Source organism: Rhincodon typus, chromosome 2 (genome assembly GCF_021869965.1).
Source record: "Rhincodon typus isolate 14 chromosome 2, sRhiTyp1.1, whole genome shotgun sequence".
Lineage (NCBI taxonomy): Eukaryota > Metazoa > Chordata > Chondrichthyes > Orectolobiformes > Rhincodontidae > Rhincodon > Rhincodon typus.
The window spans coordinates 127,202,086-127,220,348 of record NC_063333.1 but is presented as its reverse complement, the minus strand read 5'-3'; the positions used below and the strand labels follow the sequence as shown (position 1 = coordinate 127,220,348).

The window sequence follows — 18,263 nt, the reverse complement described above, 5'->3', positions numbered from 1 at the left end:
TCCTTCATTTATTAGACTCCTCAGCAATATACGTCACCCAAGTACCCACTCTGAGCAGTCGTCTGTGGATATGATAGTTCTTTCTTGTATATCACTATCATGCACATGACAGAGCTCTCCAGTTCTTGATCTACTATACTCTGTTCCACAGGCCCTTCACCACCAATCACGTGAGCCTTTAAGGTAAAAGGTGATTTGTTTACTTCTATCTGCTGCTCAGAGTCCAAGGTCATGTAATTAAATGTTAGGAATAAACCTTAATGATTTGATATTGTTGTTTGATAAGTATTATTTTACCATCTTGTCGTATCACCTTACCAGGGCCTTACCATTCCCTTTGATTTTCTTGTCTACTGTATACTAAATCTCTTGATTTGACGTCTGAGGCTGTGCCTCGATGCAGTCCAAATTACAGATTTCTCAATTCCCACAAATCACTTTTATTACCCTTGTATGCTTCTTTATTTGTTTTGGCATGAACCTTTTCCCATCCTCTGTTCTCAATATTGCTTTCCTCTGTAATGTTGATCACTTTTGTGTCAAAAGCCCTGCTGCACAACCAAAACCCTAATCACTTACATTTTTCATTTCGAGGCTTTGTATCTCTAATGACCCATTAAGGGGCTCTGTTGGATATTCAAACACTTCCATTTATTTGAAATATGCAGCCTACACAATGTTCTCTTGTGATATATATTAAGATCTGTTGAACCTCCTGATGTGACTTTAAGATTAAGGTAAATAGTGTAGGCTATTTTTAAAACATTTTTATACTTGACAAGTTATTGAATTATTATATTTGTTAAAAATCTCAACAAATTAAGCTTTATCCAGACCAAACACTATGAACTAAACATCAAGTTCACCCCTTTCCTATGCTGCAGAAAACTGGTACTAATATCCCCACCCTCCTGGCCAAGACCCTTCGCAGATACACAACATCCCACCAACAACAAATAACTGCATTCATATGGCATTTCCAAGATAGTAAAACACTCCAAGGCACTTCATAGGAGCATCATCAAGCAAATTTGACACCAAGCCATATAAGGGATGTTACAGGGTGCACGATCAAAAGCTCATCCAAAGAGAACTTGGGGAAATAAATAGCGATATCTTCAAGAGTCCCTATTACAGAGGAGGAGGTGTTGGACATTTTAAAATGCATAAAGGTGGATAAATCTCCAGGACTCGATCAGGTGTACCCTCGAACTTTGGCGAAGCTAGGGAAGTGATTGCTGGGCACCTTGCTAAGATATTTGTACAATCAACAGCCATGGGTCAGGTGCTGGAATACTGGAGGTTGGCTAACACGGTGCTATTATTTAAGAAAGGCTGTAAGGAAAAGCCAGACTGGTGAGCCTGACATCATTGGTGGGCAAGTTGTTGGAGGGCTTTCTGAGGTGCAGGATTTACAAGTATTTGGAAAGGCAAGGATTGATTAGGGATAGTCAACATGGCTTTGTGCATTGGAAACCGTGTCTCACTAACTTGATTAAGTTTTTTGAAGAAGTCCAAAACTAGAGGGTGAGGGGCAAAACTTAAAGGGATCTAAGGGGTAACCTTTTCACGCAGAAGGTGGTGTGTGTACAGAATGAGCTACCTGAGCAAGTGTTGGAGGCTGATACAATTACAACATTTAAAAGGAATCTGGATGGGTAAATGAATAGGAAGGGTTTAGAGGGATGTGGCCCAAATGCTGGCAAATAGAACGAGATTTATTTAGGATATCTGGTTGGCATGGACAGGTTGGACCGAAGGGTCTGTTCCCCCATGCTGTATTTCTCTATGACTCTAAGTGACGAAGAGAACTGATGAAGGCAGCAGTAGAAGTTGTCTATAGGGACTTTAGTAAGGCATTTGACAATGTTCCACATGGTAGACTGGTTAACAAAGTTAGATCACATAGAATACAGGGAGAACTAGCCATGCGGATACAAAACTGGCTTGAAGGTAGGGCACATGGTGGCGGTGGAGGGTTGCTTTTCAGACTGGAGGCCTGTGACCAGCTGTGTGCCGCTAGGATTGGTGCTGGGTCCACCGTTTTTTGTAATTTATATAAATGATTTGGATGTGAACATAGGAGGTATGGTTGGTAAGTTTTCAGATGACACCAAAATTGATGTAGCAAAGAAGGTTATGTCACAGTACAATGAGACCTTGACCAGATGGGCCAATGGGCCGAGGAGTGGCAGATGGAGTTTAATTTAGATAAATGTGAGGTGCTACATTTTGGGAAAGCAAATCAGGGCATGACATACACTTAATGGTAGGGTCCTGGGAAGTGTTGCGGAATAAAGAGATCTTGGAGTGCAGGCTCATAGTTCCTTTAAAGTGGAATTACAGGTAGACAGGATAGCGAAGAAGGCATTTGGCACGCTTTTCTTATTGCCTTATTGAACAATATACTCCTTGAGTATGGGAGTTGGACGATCATGTTGCAGCTTTACAGGACATTGGTTAGGCCATGTTTGGAATATTGTGTTCAGTTCTGGTTTCCCCGCTACAGGAAGGCTGTTATAAAAGTTGAAAGGGCTTAGAATAATTATAAGGATGTTGCCAGGGTTGGAGGGTTTGAGCTACAGAGAGAGACTGGGGCTATTTTCCCTGGAGCATCAGAGGCTGAGGGGTGACCTTTTGGAAGTTTATAAAATCATGAAGGGTATGGATAGGGTAAATAGTCAAGATCTTTTCAAGGTAGGGGAGTCCAAAATTAGAGGGCGTAGGTTTAAGGTGAGAAGGGAAAGATTTAAAAAAGATCTGAAGGACAACATTTTCACACAGAGGGTGGTGTATATATGGAATGAACTGCACAGGAAATGTTAGAGACTGGTACAATTACAACATTTAAAAGGTATCTGGAAGGGTATATAAATAGGGAGGGTTTAGCGGGATATGGGCCAAATGCTGGAAAATGGGATTAGATTAATTTAGGATATCTGATCTGAATGGATGAGTCGGACCTAAGGGTCTGCTTCCGTCCTGTACATCTCTGACTATACTGGAATCTTTTAACATGTTAAAAATCTTGATCAGACCACCCTAAACGCTTATAAATTGATGACATTACTCTTAACACTGATTACTCATTCCAAATTCATTGCATTTCCAACTCTTCCCCTACTTTTAAAACATGATATTTTGGCTTCCTTTTTGCATAGCAACACACACAACCCAATTGTTCCTTTCCCACTTAGATTAACATTCACCCTATCACATCACTACATTAAATGCTCCAAGATACCTTTCAGGGTTCAAGGAATTTTATAGAAATACTGTTGCAGTTAATATTCCTGTCACATTGGACTTACACTCAAAACAAAATCCTATTACTGTACTTTGTGACCATAACTGCTCCAATCCTGAATTCGATCTTGTTTTAAAGTTTCTCATGACTTGCCACAGAATTGTGTGATCAACCTCTAAAACTGCTAAGGACTAGGCTTCAGGAAGAGTGTCCTACTGTATTTGCCATTGGTCCCAATTCAGAAGGCCTTGACCTGTTGGTTCCTCAACTGCCTCTTCGACCAGGCCTCATTTCTCACATGAATAGTTACCCATACCCCAAGATACAAGCTACATCTCCTGAGATTTCAGTTTCAGTTTTGGAAATGACCCTTTGTGGTCCAATTATTCTTTAAAAGCTTCACTTGGGAAACAGTTTTGATCCAATATCAAATTCTGTCAAGATAGTATTGTCATGTTGTTCAAATAATGTCACCTTCCCTAGGCAGCAAGATATGAACAACATCCATGCTTGGCAACTAACATTCACGCCACATAAGTGCCAAGTAATGACCATTTCCCATGAAAGAGACTCTAACCATCAGTCCTTGATGTTCAGTGGCATTACCACCATCACTCAAACCTTCACTATTGCTATTCTCGGGTTTACAACTAACCAGAATCTGAACTGGATTAGCCATATAAATTCAGTGGCTACAAGAGCAAGTCAGATGCTACGAATTCTGCAACAGGAAATTCACCTCCTATCTCACCAAAGCCTGTCTACCTACACAAAGCGTAAGTCAAGAGTGTGATGGAATGCACCCCACTGCTTTTTATTCACTTGTGGGACATGGGTGTCTCTGGCAGGGCCAGCTTTTATTGTCCATCCCTAGTCGCCCTTGAGGACAGGGAGGTGAGCTGCCTTCTTGTAGTGCTGCAGTCCATGTGTTGTAGGTAGATCCACAATGCCCTTAGGGAGAGAATTCCAGGATTTTGACCCAATGAAAGAATAGCATTACATTTCCAAGTCAGGACGGTGAGTGGGTTGGAGGGTAACTTGCAGGAGTTGGTATTCCCATGCATCTGCAGCTCTTGCCCTTTTCATTGTAATTGGGCACAGGTTTGGAAGGTACTGTCTTAGGATCTTTGGCGAATTTCTGCAGTGCATCTTGTGGATAGTACACACTGCTGCTACTGAGCACCAGTGGTGGAGGAAGTGGTTGTTTGTGGACATGGGTTGCTTTGTCCTGGATAGTGTCAACCTTCTCTATTGTTCTTGGAGCTGCATGAATCCAAGCAAGCGGGGAGTGTTCCATCACTTGTGACTCGTAAATGGTGTTCAGGCTTCGGGGAGTCAGGAGGTGAGGCACTCACCTAGCAGAGTGTAGCTCTTACAAAACTCAAGAAGCTTGACACCATCAGGGCAAAGCAGCCCACTTGATTAGCAGCCCATCCACCATCTTCAACATTTACTCCCTTCACCACTAATGTACAATAGCAGCAGTGTCTACCATAAATTAAATGACTGCAGTGTCTCACTTGAGGTTCCTTTGACAATGTCTTCCAAACCCCCAAAACCTAGCACCAGGAAGGACATGAGTAGCAGATATATGGGAACATCAACACCTGCAAGTTCCTTCCAAGCCACAGGTCTGCCTTTCTTCAAACTATACCACTAATTCTTCACAACTGTTTGGTCAAAGTCCTGTAGCTCTCTTCCTAACAGCACTGTGAGTACCCCTACACCCCATGGACTGTAGCAGTTCAAGAGAAAGTTGACCACAATCTTTTCCAGTGCCATTAGGGATGGCAATAGGTGCTGGCCTTGCCGGTAATGTCCACATACCACAAACAAAAAAAAATGAAGTAGAACAAAGACCCATTTTGTAAATGCTTGAAGAGATGCAGATATCCTCCAAGGATGGTACTGAAGCCAATTATGCAATGCCTTCATCATGGTGATCTCATATCAATTGCAAAGTAATGCAAAACAGTAATGTGAGGCATAAAATATTTGTGATGCCAAAGAGAATGTCAATATGTTCTAGTTTCATAATAATGAGAGTTGATTGTTATTAACTATGGGGAATTATAAACTTCTGGCAGGTTAACCCAGACAGATACACACATTCTGGCTATGTTGATATCTTATTCATCAAAACTGCACAAACAGCTTCCTGAAGCTACATGCTTTGACAGCAAAAGAAAGAAATGAGTAAATATATCATGACTAGCATGGTCATATTATTAAGTCTGTCACTCTGTGGGATATCTTGTCAATGAACACAAATCACAGTTGCACAGCACTTTTCCTGGAGGTTTGATAGTGTCTAATTATACTTGCCCAACAGATTAAAGGTGTTACAGATAGCACTAGTAGTCTGCATGAAGTGCGGACTGAAACACAAAACTATCCCTTGCCAGCAAATAACTAGATACTACTCATGGAGGTGTTTCATGCTGAAGCCTTACATTTCACCTCTTGTTGCATTTCCTTCAGTTTTCAGCATGAGTGTTCCAACTAATCTGACACTACTAATGTTGATGAAATGGTTACCATTACCAAAGGAGGAATTCTCACTCAGTCTTACTTTTTGTTCGAGACACTATGAAAAAAATTGTTAAATCTGGTTGGCACTTTTGCTTTCAGATAATCAAGAGAAGCAGAATTTATAATAGTGTGCTTTCCTTCATACGATTTAAATCACTCGCCTGACGCTAACCAAAACCTCCCTTTTCAAGCAAGACTGTATATAATTCCCTTTCAATGTTTTGAGTGTTTGTTTCAATAGTTTATGCCACAAAATTCTATTTATTAATGGTGTAAAGTAATGTTTGTCTAACTTGCACTTCAATTGCTTTTGTGATTATCTTAAGTTTAAATAATCAGAACAGGAGTAGACAATCAGCACTTGCAGCCTGCTTGATCATTCCATTTGATCATAGTTGATATGTACCTTAAGCTCACCATCCCCTGGAAACCCTTCGAGTCACAAAGACCTAATGATAAAATACAGCAGCCATTTGAAATCTGCAACAAAAACTGAAGGTGCTGGAAATAGTTGACAGGTCAGGCAGCATCTGTGGTGAAATACAAAGTTAATGTCTCAGTTTGATGAGGGTCATTGCCATATGATGTTGACTCTGCTTCTCTTATTCACAGTTGCTGCCTGTTCTGCTGTTTTTTCGCTTAAAAGTCTATCAATGTGAGCCTTGAATGATCCAAACATCTCATAGCAGCAGCCATTTGGGAAAAAGAATTCTAGATTTCCACTACTCCAGTGCACAGAATTGCTTCCTGATTTTATTTCAGAATGGCCTAGATCTAATTTTAAGATTGTGCCTGCTTCTTCTTTACCATCCTCACAAATAGAATCATGCATATTTATCCTATTTACATGCATTTATCCCACTTCATTAATTTGCACTTAAATCTCCCTTCAAGCTTTCAAGCTTCTTATATGCAAGAAAAACATTGTGTAAGAATGTTCTGGCAAATAAATCCATTCAGCCCTTGTACCATTCTGGTGAATGTTGTGCTCTAGCCTTATCCAAGGCCTGATATGCTCGGAATTGGACAGATGGGGTCTGACCAAGGTGAGGACTCTCATTGTTCCCACTGGTGATTCAGACAGTGATCTCATTTGTTATAACCCCAGCATTAACCTCAAAGGTATCTGTTATATGATGGATTACTAATGTCATATCTAAAAGGAGAGAAAGCACCTGTAACAGAAAATTCAAGTTGGTTTTATCTTGAACTTGATGTGGTAACTCAACTCATTCAAACGATGGAAAAGTACTGCAGCTAGGAAGTGCACAGAACATAGAATCTGACCTGTAACTAACTCCCTGATCTCCACGTCGGGGGTCTTCCGAAGCAGTCGTACCAGTGCTGGAATTCCACCACAGTTTTTCAAAGCGATTTTGTTGTCATCATTTGCCTTCCCATATACCAGGTTTCTTAGGGCTCCACAAGCACTGCGATGCACTTCTTGCATCCGATGGTCCAACAGGTCAACGAGCAATTGGATTCCACCTTGTCTTCTTATCTACAAGATTAGTTTGTAAAAGATGAATAATTAATCCATTAAATGAACCATAATAAAGATCAAATGCCTTAAAGGATAACAGAATCTTTGACTTAATTCATTTAACTCAAATACTGAAAAAGGCAAGGTACATAAACACATACATGTTCATCTCACTTTATGACTGCATTGTATACTACAGATCTGTTACACAGAAGAGCTTGGACTTCTGTTGTGATATTAAGACCATTGACCACCCACAACCCACTGTTCCCATATACATTGTCTCAGGACAGAACTTGGTGATGTGGAACATTTCACACAATATTTACTCCTGGTCTACTTTAGACTAGTCCATATAAGAAGTAAATATCATCAGGACACTAGCATCAGTGATGAGGTGATACTATCACAAGCATTTGAAACTATTGTGACTGCATCCTCCTATCTTCTTTGGGAAAGACTTTTTTTAAAAATCTGATTTCCCACAATTAATAGTTGCTCACAACTCTCGGTTATTCAGTGTATTTTTTCCCACCGGTAGTACTGGCTTCAATCAAATTCTTATGATTATTGACATTTTTCCTCACCCAATGACATCAGCATCCCATCACAGAGTTCAACAGGTAAAGCACAGCCCGAGTGATTATCTCTGTTTTCATCTTTACTGCAATGTTCTACGAGCCAACAGTGCGCTGCTGGAAAAAATCTGGAATTAATAGCTGACCTAATGGTGATCACAATGGGTGTAAATCCCATTTGGTTCTTAATGTCCTTTAAGGATAAAAATCTGGCATCCTTCCCTGGTCTTACATACATGTGATCCAGATCCCTGTGGTTGGCTCTTAACTGCCAGCAAGCCACTCAATTGTATCAGACCACTGCAAAGCCCAAAGTAAGACCAAAGGACACCAGAAATGACAATGGCAAGCACAGCCCTATCAACCCTGCAAAGTCCTCCTTATCAATAGAGGCAACTCAGTGGTTGTTAGCACTGCTGTCTCACAGCACCAGGGACCTAGGTTCGATTCCACCCTCGGGTGACTGTCTATGCAGAGTCTGCATGTTCTCCCTGTGTCTGTGTGAGTTTCCTCCAGCTGCTCCGATTTCCTCCCACAATACAAAGATGTGCAGGCTAGGTGGGTCAACCATTGGAAATGCTGCATTACAGGGAAAGGTTGGGGGTGGGGCTGGGTGGGATGCTGTTCGAAGGGTCATAGGGACTTGATGGGCCAAATGGCCTGCTCCTACACTATAGGGATTCTATGACTTGTGGTCGTACTACTAAACCAGGGGTGGAGCAAGCTAGAACATGAGCAGGCTCCATTGTGCAGCATGGAGGGTCAAAGTGCAGTCGAGTAGGTGCAGTAGGGGACTCTATAGTCAGGGGGTTCCTGTGGCCACAAAAGAGACTCCAGGATGGTGAACTGCCTCCCTGGTGCCAGGGTTGAGGATGTCTCTGAGCGAATGCAGAATATCCTCAAAAGGGAAGGTGAGCAGACAGAGGTTGTGGTACACATTGGTACTAATGACACAGGCAGTAAGAATGACAAAGTCTTGCAAAGGGAGTTCACTGAGTTAGATAGTAAGTTGAAAAGCAGGACAACTAAGGTTGTAGTCTCGAGACTGCTCCTGGTGCTACACGCCAGTGAGGCTATGAATAGGAAGATAATACAATTATATACATAGCTAAAGAACTGGTGTGGGGGAGAGGACTTCACGTATGTGGATCATTGGATGTCTTCCAGGGCAGTTGAGACATGTACAAGAGGGATGGATTGCACGCAAACTGGAGAGGCACTGGCAGGGAGGTTTGCTAGTGCCAGTCAGGAGGTTTTAAACTAGTATGGCAGGGGGATGGGAACCAGACCAGTCGGCCAGCAAGTGAAATGACTGAGGAGGAGTTACAGGCTAAGGCAAGTAAGACTAAGAGGAAAAACAGACAGGGACAGGTTGTTGAACACAGTGGGTCTGATGTTCTGAAGTGTATGTGTTTTAACTTGAGGAGCAAGATGAACTTAGAGCTTGGATTACTCACATAACTATGATGTTGTAGCCATTACAGAGACTTTGTTGTGATAGAGTGAGATAAACAAGACTGGCAGCTTACCTTTCTGGGATTTAGATGTTTCAGATGTGATAGAAAGAATGTAAAAAAGGTGGGGGAGTTGTGTTAGTGATTAGGGGTAATATCACATTTGTACAGAGGGAGGAATCCTTGGAGGGCTCCTCCAGCAAGGTCATATGGGTAGAGATCAGGAATAGGAAGTATGGAGTCAAACCCAGGTCCCTGGTGCTGTGAGGCAGCAGTGCTAATCACTGAACCACTGTGCCGCCCTGTGTCTGACCATAGTGAGAACTAGTTAGGAAGAGGGTGGCAGGAGCCTGTGACATTTCTTCATGGTAAATGTATGACAGAGGAACATAACCTGTTGTTAACATTCCCGTGAGAATGAATCAAAAGAAGTTTAGTGGGAAAAATTGAAAATGGAAAAGGAATACTCATCCAATTCCCCACAGAGCAAGTCTCCACTGGTTTCTCCAAATCCCTAAGGGTTATAGGTCTTGGGCACTTACTGGCTGAATTAGAGAGTCCACAGGACTGAAAAAAATGAATAGTTCAGTTTCAGGCCTCATTTGGTGGAATACTGGTGGAATTCTCTCTGGAGAAGGCTCCTTTAAGAATTGGAAACAGCACTGCACTAGCGGGTCTTCTAGGAACCAACCCAACAGCCACTTATCTTTTATCAATCTTTGATAGAACTCATTGAGAAAAAGTGATCAAAGAAATTAAAGAAAATTCTTAATGCACCTGCAATCTTTCCTCCTGGGAGATTAACACTTCATTCCAAAAAACTTCTGGCTATGGCCCTTTGCTGCTGTATGACAATAGTTTTGGAAATATTCGGCCATATCAGAGACATTTCCTGAGTCTGGAATACCTGAAATTCTGACGAATCTCTGTAAAGGACATGGCCAGAGAATGTTTTGGGCGTCTCCCCTGTCTATTGTAAGCCTGAAAATGTTACAGAAGTGGTTTTATTTTCAAAAACTGCTGATAAACAAGTCTAAACATCAGATTATTCAAAGCCAATTACGGCTAAAATGTCTCTGAGTCAGGCAGATTCAAGTGTGGGTCCAGGGACATGAGCACAAAATCCAGGCTGACACTCCAGAACATCACTGAGGAAATGTTACATTGTTGGAGATTTGGCATTTTGGATGAGAGATTAAACAGAGGTCAGATGAACACAAGAAGGTTCCATTACACTTTACATTTTAAAGATGACTAGGAGAAGTCTCTTGGTGTCCAGGCCGACATTTATCTCAATATAAACCAAGAGAAACAGATGGTCATACGTTAAAAACAGTGATTATAATTTAAAAGTACTTCATCAGTTGCAAAGTAGTTTGGGACATCCGGAGGATGTGAAAGGTGCTAAAGAAAAACAAGATTTTTTTTTGTTATTGTTTGATCCTAGCTATTTAGAACACCAAAAGCTCTAAATATAACTGGGTTAATTTTCACACAGGCTGGATAGAATTTTCAGATTCACACCAAGGCTGCAATGAGAAAAATAACTGGTTGTTCCACTTAAAGCATCTGTCAGTCATCTCTGTGCAAGGAAACCTCAAACAATATGTCGAGCTTTCTGTTGGTAATATTCATTATCCAGTTGTTTGAGCTGACTTGTGATACTAATCTGTGTGGAAGTTCTACTGTGCATTCCCATCTCTCATCATGCACTGGCTACCATTAACCCATTGAATGGGCAGATCTATTATGAGACGTGCACACAGGTTGACAAAACAGACACTGCAGAACAATCTCTACAGCTAGCTGCAATCTGTCAAATTTCTGTTAAACTGATTGTGCCCTCTATAAAGTTCAGGACCCCAATACAGTCAGTGATTAAAATAAAGATAGAACACTGTTGAGATCTGCCTGTCTTACAAAATAAGTACCATTTTCAAGTTGTAAAAGATGTATTGAAGACAAGTATTTGAAAGATGGAAATATCATCATACCCTCCAATCAATACTACTATTGTACTGCAATTTTTGATACGTTGAAAATAAACACTTGCAGTTATACAGCATCTTTCACACTTTGAAGATAGCATTTACAGTCAATGGTGTACTTTTGAATTTTAGTCTGTTGTAATATTGGAAACATATCAAGCAATTTGCACACAGCAAGTTCCACAAACAGCTGTGAGACAATGACCAGTTGATCTGTTTTCTTTCAAATGATATTGAGAGGTCAATAGATTTGGTGATGGACAAAAATAATTCAGTTGTGTGTAAGATCACTTCTGGATGTTAAACTGAATTGAGAGGTAAATGTTAACTGTGATACCAGGGAGATCTCCTCCATGATTCTTCAAAATAATTCCAAGATCTCTTATATCCATCTCACAGCGCCTGGGTCCTGGGTTCAATTCCACCCTCAGGTGAATGTCTATGTGGAGTTTGCACGTTCTCCCTGTGTCTGCGTGGGTTTCCTCCGGCTGCTCCGGTTTCCTCCCACAGTCCAAAGATGTGCAGGTTAGGTGGACTGGTCTTGCTAAATTGCCCATAGTTTTCAGGCATGTGTAGGCTAGGTGGGTTAGCCGTGTGAAATGCAGGGGTTACAGGGATATAGTACCGTTGCAGGGGGGAGGTTTCTGAGTGGGATGCTCTTTGGAGCGTCTTGTGGACCTGATGGCCAAATGGCCTGTTTCCACACTGTAGGGATTCTATGATCTGACAGAGATGATATCAATTTAACATTTCATTTGTAAGATTATACTTCCAACAATTCAGCACTCCCTTACTACTGCACTGGAGTTTCAAGCATAGATTCTGTGAGACTTGTCTCCAACAACCTTTTGACAAAAAGATGAAAGTGCTACTACTTCGTTATAACTAATGCCTATCATTGATACCTGGCATTAACAGCAATAGAAATTAATGTTGAAATAATTGTTAGCAGCTTGAAAACAAGACTAAGCTTAAACAATTACTATGTTAATTTAATCCTAATATTGCATGTAAAATGGTCTTTTTCCTTCCTATCAACCTAAAAACCTTACATGAGGTGCCTGGTGACTTCACTAATACTCTTTAAGACATTAATCATTACCCCCACTGACTTGCCATCAAAAGAAGTTTCCACAGGCATCCTAAATGAATGTTCCAATTATATGGAAACAAGAAACTACACTGATAATGCAGCGGGACAATGACTTATATTTGAAGGAGTATTCTTTCACAATAAGTAAATTAAGCCTGAAATGGAAAATAAGCCCTTTTCTGCTTGTTTTTATTCTTACTTCTGATGTATGTGTTGCTGGTAAGACCAGCGCTTTTTAATTCATGTGCAATTGGACTAAAACTGATTGGCCATTTCAGATATCACTTAAGGAACAGTCACATTGCTGTGGGTCTGGAGTCACGTGCAGGCTAGACCAGGTAAGGATGGCAGATTTCCTCCCCTAAAGGATATTAGTGAGGGAGATTGTTGTAAAAATCTATCGACAATGGTTACTTGGTCATCATCAGGCTACATTTTAACTCCGGATTTTACTGAATTTCAAATTTCAACATCTGCAGGATTCAAACCCCTGTCCCCAAAACATCAGCTTGAGGCTCTGGATTACCAGTCCAATGAAATTAGCATTGTGAAACCGCCTCCCTTAAACTTATTGCAGGTAGAAAACAAATATAAAAGTAAGGAGCAATCATGTTTGGTGAGATCGATTTTTGTTTTACTTTTGCAAAGTGGTATTTTTCACCCATCCTTAGTTTCACTTGAGGTGATCCTGGGCTTTCTACTTGAGCTTCTCTCATCCATCCATGGATGGTGCCTCCCCAGTGCTGATAAGTAGAGAATTCTAGGCTTGAAGGAATGGCAATATATAATCAAGTGGAATAACTAAGCTGACTTGGAGGAGATTTTTGGACGTGGTGACAGTTCCATGCACTTGCTGCTCTTGGCTTTCCAGAATGGTTATCGGACAGATTTTTAGAAATTACTGAAGACTTATGCAAAAAGTTAAAGCGTAAGAATTATTTTGTAGGAGTTTTTGATTGTAGCACTTTAGTGTGTGCTTTGACAGCTTGAACTTTGCTATTATTCTGCCTTTCATGCAAGGAAAATTGATCCTGGAAGGTTCCTACATTCCTCAAACATGAAAATAAAAGGAATTTCAATACAGAGATGAAGAGAGGTTAGTGGTCATTAAGGATTGCTTCTGCTGGACATCCTGATGGCAAAATAAAGGGAAAGTATTGTACAAATCTTCCCTCCCTCTGTCTCATTTTTAAGGGAAGCAGTTGTCTGTACCTGACACAGAAGTCACTCTGCCAGCGCCAAGCGCACTCCAACTCCACTCTCAACAATTTTCCCTGAAAATCCAGGATTTGTATAGTGTTAGCCATGCCTCAATAGGGAGAACTCTCATCTCTATGTCGGATGGGAATGAATTCAAGCTCATTCTAGTGACTTGAGTACATAATCTAGGATGACACTCCAGTACATAGGGGAGTTACACTGTTGGAATTATTGTCATTGAGTTAACCGTCAAACCAAGGTACAATCTGCCCTCTTAGGTCAAAGTAAACACAATCGTGAATGCATTTTAAAAAATGCCTCTGAAGTTCTTTAGAATATTAGAATGTTATGTAAGTGTACAAATGTTTCTTTCCTTTACAGCCTGGGTAGAAACTAAGCCATCTTGGTCTCTGTTTCATTTTCTGTCATTAACTCGAGGAAACAAAATGCTCTTAGGCCCTCATGACAGAAAATTCATCTGCATATATGTTCCATCTGCTCTTAAAGATAAATGCTTGTAAACCACGTGAGCATGCTATTCTTGAAAGATGCCAACTTTTTATGCTGGTCATGTTCCACACAGTACAGTCTATTCCACTTTCACAGAGACTCATGTATAATAGAGGACTCCCTGTCAACAGATGCATTATTTGACACATATTCTTTCAAATGAGATATGCCTTATGAGTGAATTATGAACAGGCTAGGGGTAGAGTGTGTCCACAACATTGATCCATTTTTTTCCGATTATTTCCTTCTAAAATCCATTCTTGGATACAGAATTGTTTGAATAGATAGCATTTAAATCACCTATCCCAAGATGCTATGGAGGAGGAGATGGTGGGTCTTCTTCTTGAACTGCTGTAGTCCCTGAGGTTTTCGTAGTATTGTTCCATTATCTCAGCCCAGCAATGTTTAAGATGATAATATGTCCAAGTCAGGAAGGTGTGATGGTCCTACAGTGCTGACTGTACACACTGCAGCCATTTTGTGGTGGTGATATTGGTAAGGTGAAGGACACAACTTTCCTAAACTGCAAAATCATAAGATCTAAAACGTTCCAACTGACAGACACAACCTTAAAATGCAACATATGACGAGCCAAGCCTCAACATAACAGAGAGATGGGCTATACAGATACGAAAGGATTAAATTTGACCCGGTAGAAATGAGAGACAGCCGAACTCTGGCTCGTTAGAAGACTGGAACACTGGTCCAAGTTTTCCAATGGCCAGACAGTCATTATTTCAGCTGAGATGGGAGTTACACATAGGAATGCCACGGAAACACCATCATAATGGAAATGGAAGTTTCCATTGGGCAGTTCTCCTACAAATGGAACCATCTGAAAGTCTCCATTTAAGTCAGAGTATTTGGAGTCTAATGAAGAAATTAGACATAGGTACATTGTCTAACTCCTGAGTGACTGTTAAACAAATCCAATATGTACCTCACACACCCACAGCTACACCCTTACCAGATCCTTGCACTCTTCCTCCGACCACTGCCATTGACCAACATCCCCTCATCCCCGTGACTAGATTTTACCTGATATCTTTTCCTTTGCTGCCTGATTTGCTCCTTCGTTTCCTCTACTCTCGACCCTAACTCCCTTCCCCACTGCCTAGCCCAACCAACCACACCCTCCTGGATACGACCCAAACTGGGCCCAAAACTTGCTCGTCTGGACCTGACTCAACATCTGTTACTGGACCTGATACAACTCCCTCACTGCCACCAAGAGGGCTTTTGCAATTGAACACTACTGTTGTTAGGCCCAACACCCTCTGATGTGACACTCAACCTCCATGTCAGATGTGATTTCCCCAACCACCCTGACCTACCTTAAACACTACATCACTTCTCTGGCCCCTTGCACACTACCATTTCTCACTTGGCAACCTACCCAGCTAGCACTTTACTTACCTGGCAGCCTATCCCTATTCATCTGGAATTTTATCACAAACACGATGTCTCTTCCCCAACTGATACCATACCCACCTGGCACCCTGTGCACATGCCCTACCTGCCTCCACCCTATCCAGCTGGCACTTTACTTACCTAGCACTCTACTCCCTGTTCATATGGCATTCTACCCCCAGCATCCTATCCCTTCTGCAACTGGCACCTTACCCAGTTGGCACCCTGTCCACATGATACCCTACTTTCCTGGCACATACTCCCACCCAGTTGGCATTCTAATTATTTTGGCACCCTACTGACCTGGTACCTTATACGCCACCCAAATAGCATACGATCGCATCAACACTGTAATATAACACTTACCTTATGTACTTACTGTTTGACAGCAGCTGTCAAAGTGGCTATTAGTGCCTTTAAATAATAGAGCACGATAGCTGACTGCTGAAGAAAGGGGGCATGGTTTGCCATCCCTGGCACCGCCAACACTTCTACACTATGAAAGAGCTGTCAGAATGGAGGTACAGCTCCCTATTTCTGAAAGAACCCCAATCAGAATCCTCTATCAGAAATGTAGATCTCCCTTCTGTTGTTAAGGGAAAAGGCTGATTTCTACATAAGATTGCCACTCCTTAGGAAATCCTACTCTTTATCACAAACAACAGTGCAAGATACTGCCATTGACTAATACAGTCAGAAGCCTGGAAGAGACATTATCAGGAACAATGGTACAGAAGAAGCTTCTCGCATATATCAAACCCGGAGACCCCACCATGGGTTAAGGATTGCATTATTTTCTGTGATGGAAAAACATTATGTCTGTACAGTCCTATCTAAGCCCAGGTGTCAGTTAAACTAAGGATGAAATGGATGTTAAATACTGAAAAATTCAGCAGGATGACAGAGAGATCTATTTGTGACACTGTGAATACCGACATCACCATAAAAGGAGAACAACACCAGAGCATGGTTACTGCAGCCAGGTGAAGAGTAGAGATTGGTCACCTTTAGATCCAGGTTTACAAGTGGTACCTGTAACAACTAGCTGTGGGGTGATTGTACGTTTCTGTCAAATTACAGGAAAGTTTGTACTGGAGCAGTCTTTAAGCCGCTGTCAAATTATGTAAGGGTTTGAACTGTAGCTGTTCATGTAAGTTTCAGTCAACCATTGTAGTGGGACTTTGCATTTGTGGGTTTGTCCAAAATTCTACACACTTCATAGGAAGACCAGCACTGGGCAGGAAATTGACTAAGTTCAATGAACAGATGAATCTGAGATTGAGTCAAACTCTGCGTCCTGTGCAATTTGATTTTTCTTCATTTCTAATATGCAAGAAATATTGCAAAAGGGGTGAGGATGGGAAACCCTTACAGAGGGCCATTTAAAGTGCTGGATGGACTGACAAACAATCAGCTTGCTTGATCCTAGCTGGTATCAGCCTTATGGATGTTAAGTTAAATTCACCAATCACAAACACTCTACAGCGAGATATATTGCAGAAGAACAAAGGTCAGAGATGGAATGACTGCTTCTTAAGCAACCTCTTCAAGCTTTGCTATGCGTTGAAATGGTTTACTTGATTCAATGGTAACACTCCTGCCTCTGAATGGAGATCTCTCAAAGACCTTAATCACAAGCCTAGTTTTCAGTGCAGTGCTGACACAGGCCTTTGTTGTCACATATGGCATTCTTCAGAGGAGCTGTTAAACTCAGACCTTGTACCTATTCAGGAAAAAAAAATCATAAGGAACTATTCAAAGAAGAGAAGGGGATAACCATTTATCCTTAAGCTAGCTCGTAATTCATCTCAATACTGTCTGTGAACTTTGATATTCAGATTTGCTTTGGTTTTTGCCTATACAGCAAAAGGAGACTAGACTTCAGAAATAATTCATTAGTTATAAAGTTATTTTTTTCATTTACCATGTATACTCGATAAATCGTCAGTCTCCTGTAAGAGACAACCCCTGACTTTTGGTCCTCAAATCCATAGGTTTTCATAAATTGCATGGGTAAGCTGATGCCTGATTTTAGCTCCTTAGTTTAACATCTAATTTGTCCTAATTTTGGGAGCAGTGTTAACGGGAACAGAGCAGTGACAACCTCCGGATCCAACGCATAATCCTCCGACACTTCCGCCATCTGCAATCCGACCCCACCACCAAAGACATCTTTCCCTCCCCACCCTTATCTGCTTTCGGGAGGAACCCTTCTCTCCGTGACTCCCTTGTCCGCTCCACACTCCCCTCCAGCCCCACCACACCCGGCACTTTTCCCTGCAACCGCAGGAAGTGCTACACCTGCCCCCATACCTCCTCCCTCACCCCCTTCCCAGGCCCCAAGAAGACTTTCCAAATCAAGCAGATGTTCACCTGCACATCTGCCAATGTGGTATACTGCATCCACTGTACCCGTTGTGGCCTCCTCTACATCGGGGAAACCAAGCGGAGGCTCGGGGACTGCTTTGCAGAACACCTACGCTCGGTTCGCAATAAACAACTGCACCTCCCAGTCGCGAACCATTTCACCTCCCCCTCCCATTCTTCAGACGACAGGTCCATCCTGGGCCTCCTGCAGTGCCACAACGATGCCACCCGAAGGTTGCAGGAACAGCAACTCATATTCCGCTTGGGAACCCTGCAGCCCAATGGTATCAATGTGGATTTCACAAGCTTCAAAATCTCCCCTCCCCCTACCGCATCCCAAAACCAGTCCAGCTCTCCCCGCCTCCCTAACCTGTTCTTCCTCCCACCTATCCCCTCCTCCC

General features: G+C 41.8%; 1 protein-coding gene across 2 annotated transcripts in view; it reads right to left on the bottom strand.

Moving 5' to 3' along the window:
• The window catches only part of ctnnd2a (catenin (cadherin-associated protein), delta 2a), a 459,985-nt gene that overhangs the window by 147,636 nt on the left and 294,086 nt on the right, over positions 1-18,263 (bottom strand). For both annotated transcript variants that reach the window (XM_048615969.1, XM_048615976.1), the window contains one exon: positions 7,067-7,280. In XM_048615969.1, the coding sequence (XP_048471926.1) occupies positions 7,067-7,280 (214 nt within the window). The remainder of the gene's footprint in view (positions 1-7,066; positions 7,281-18,263) is intronic.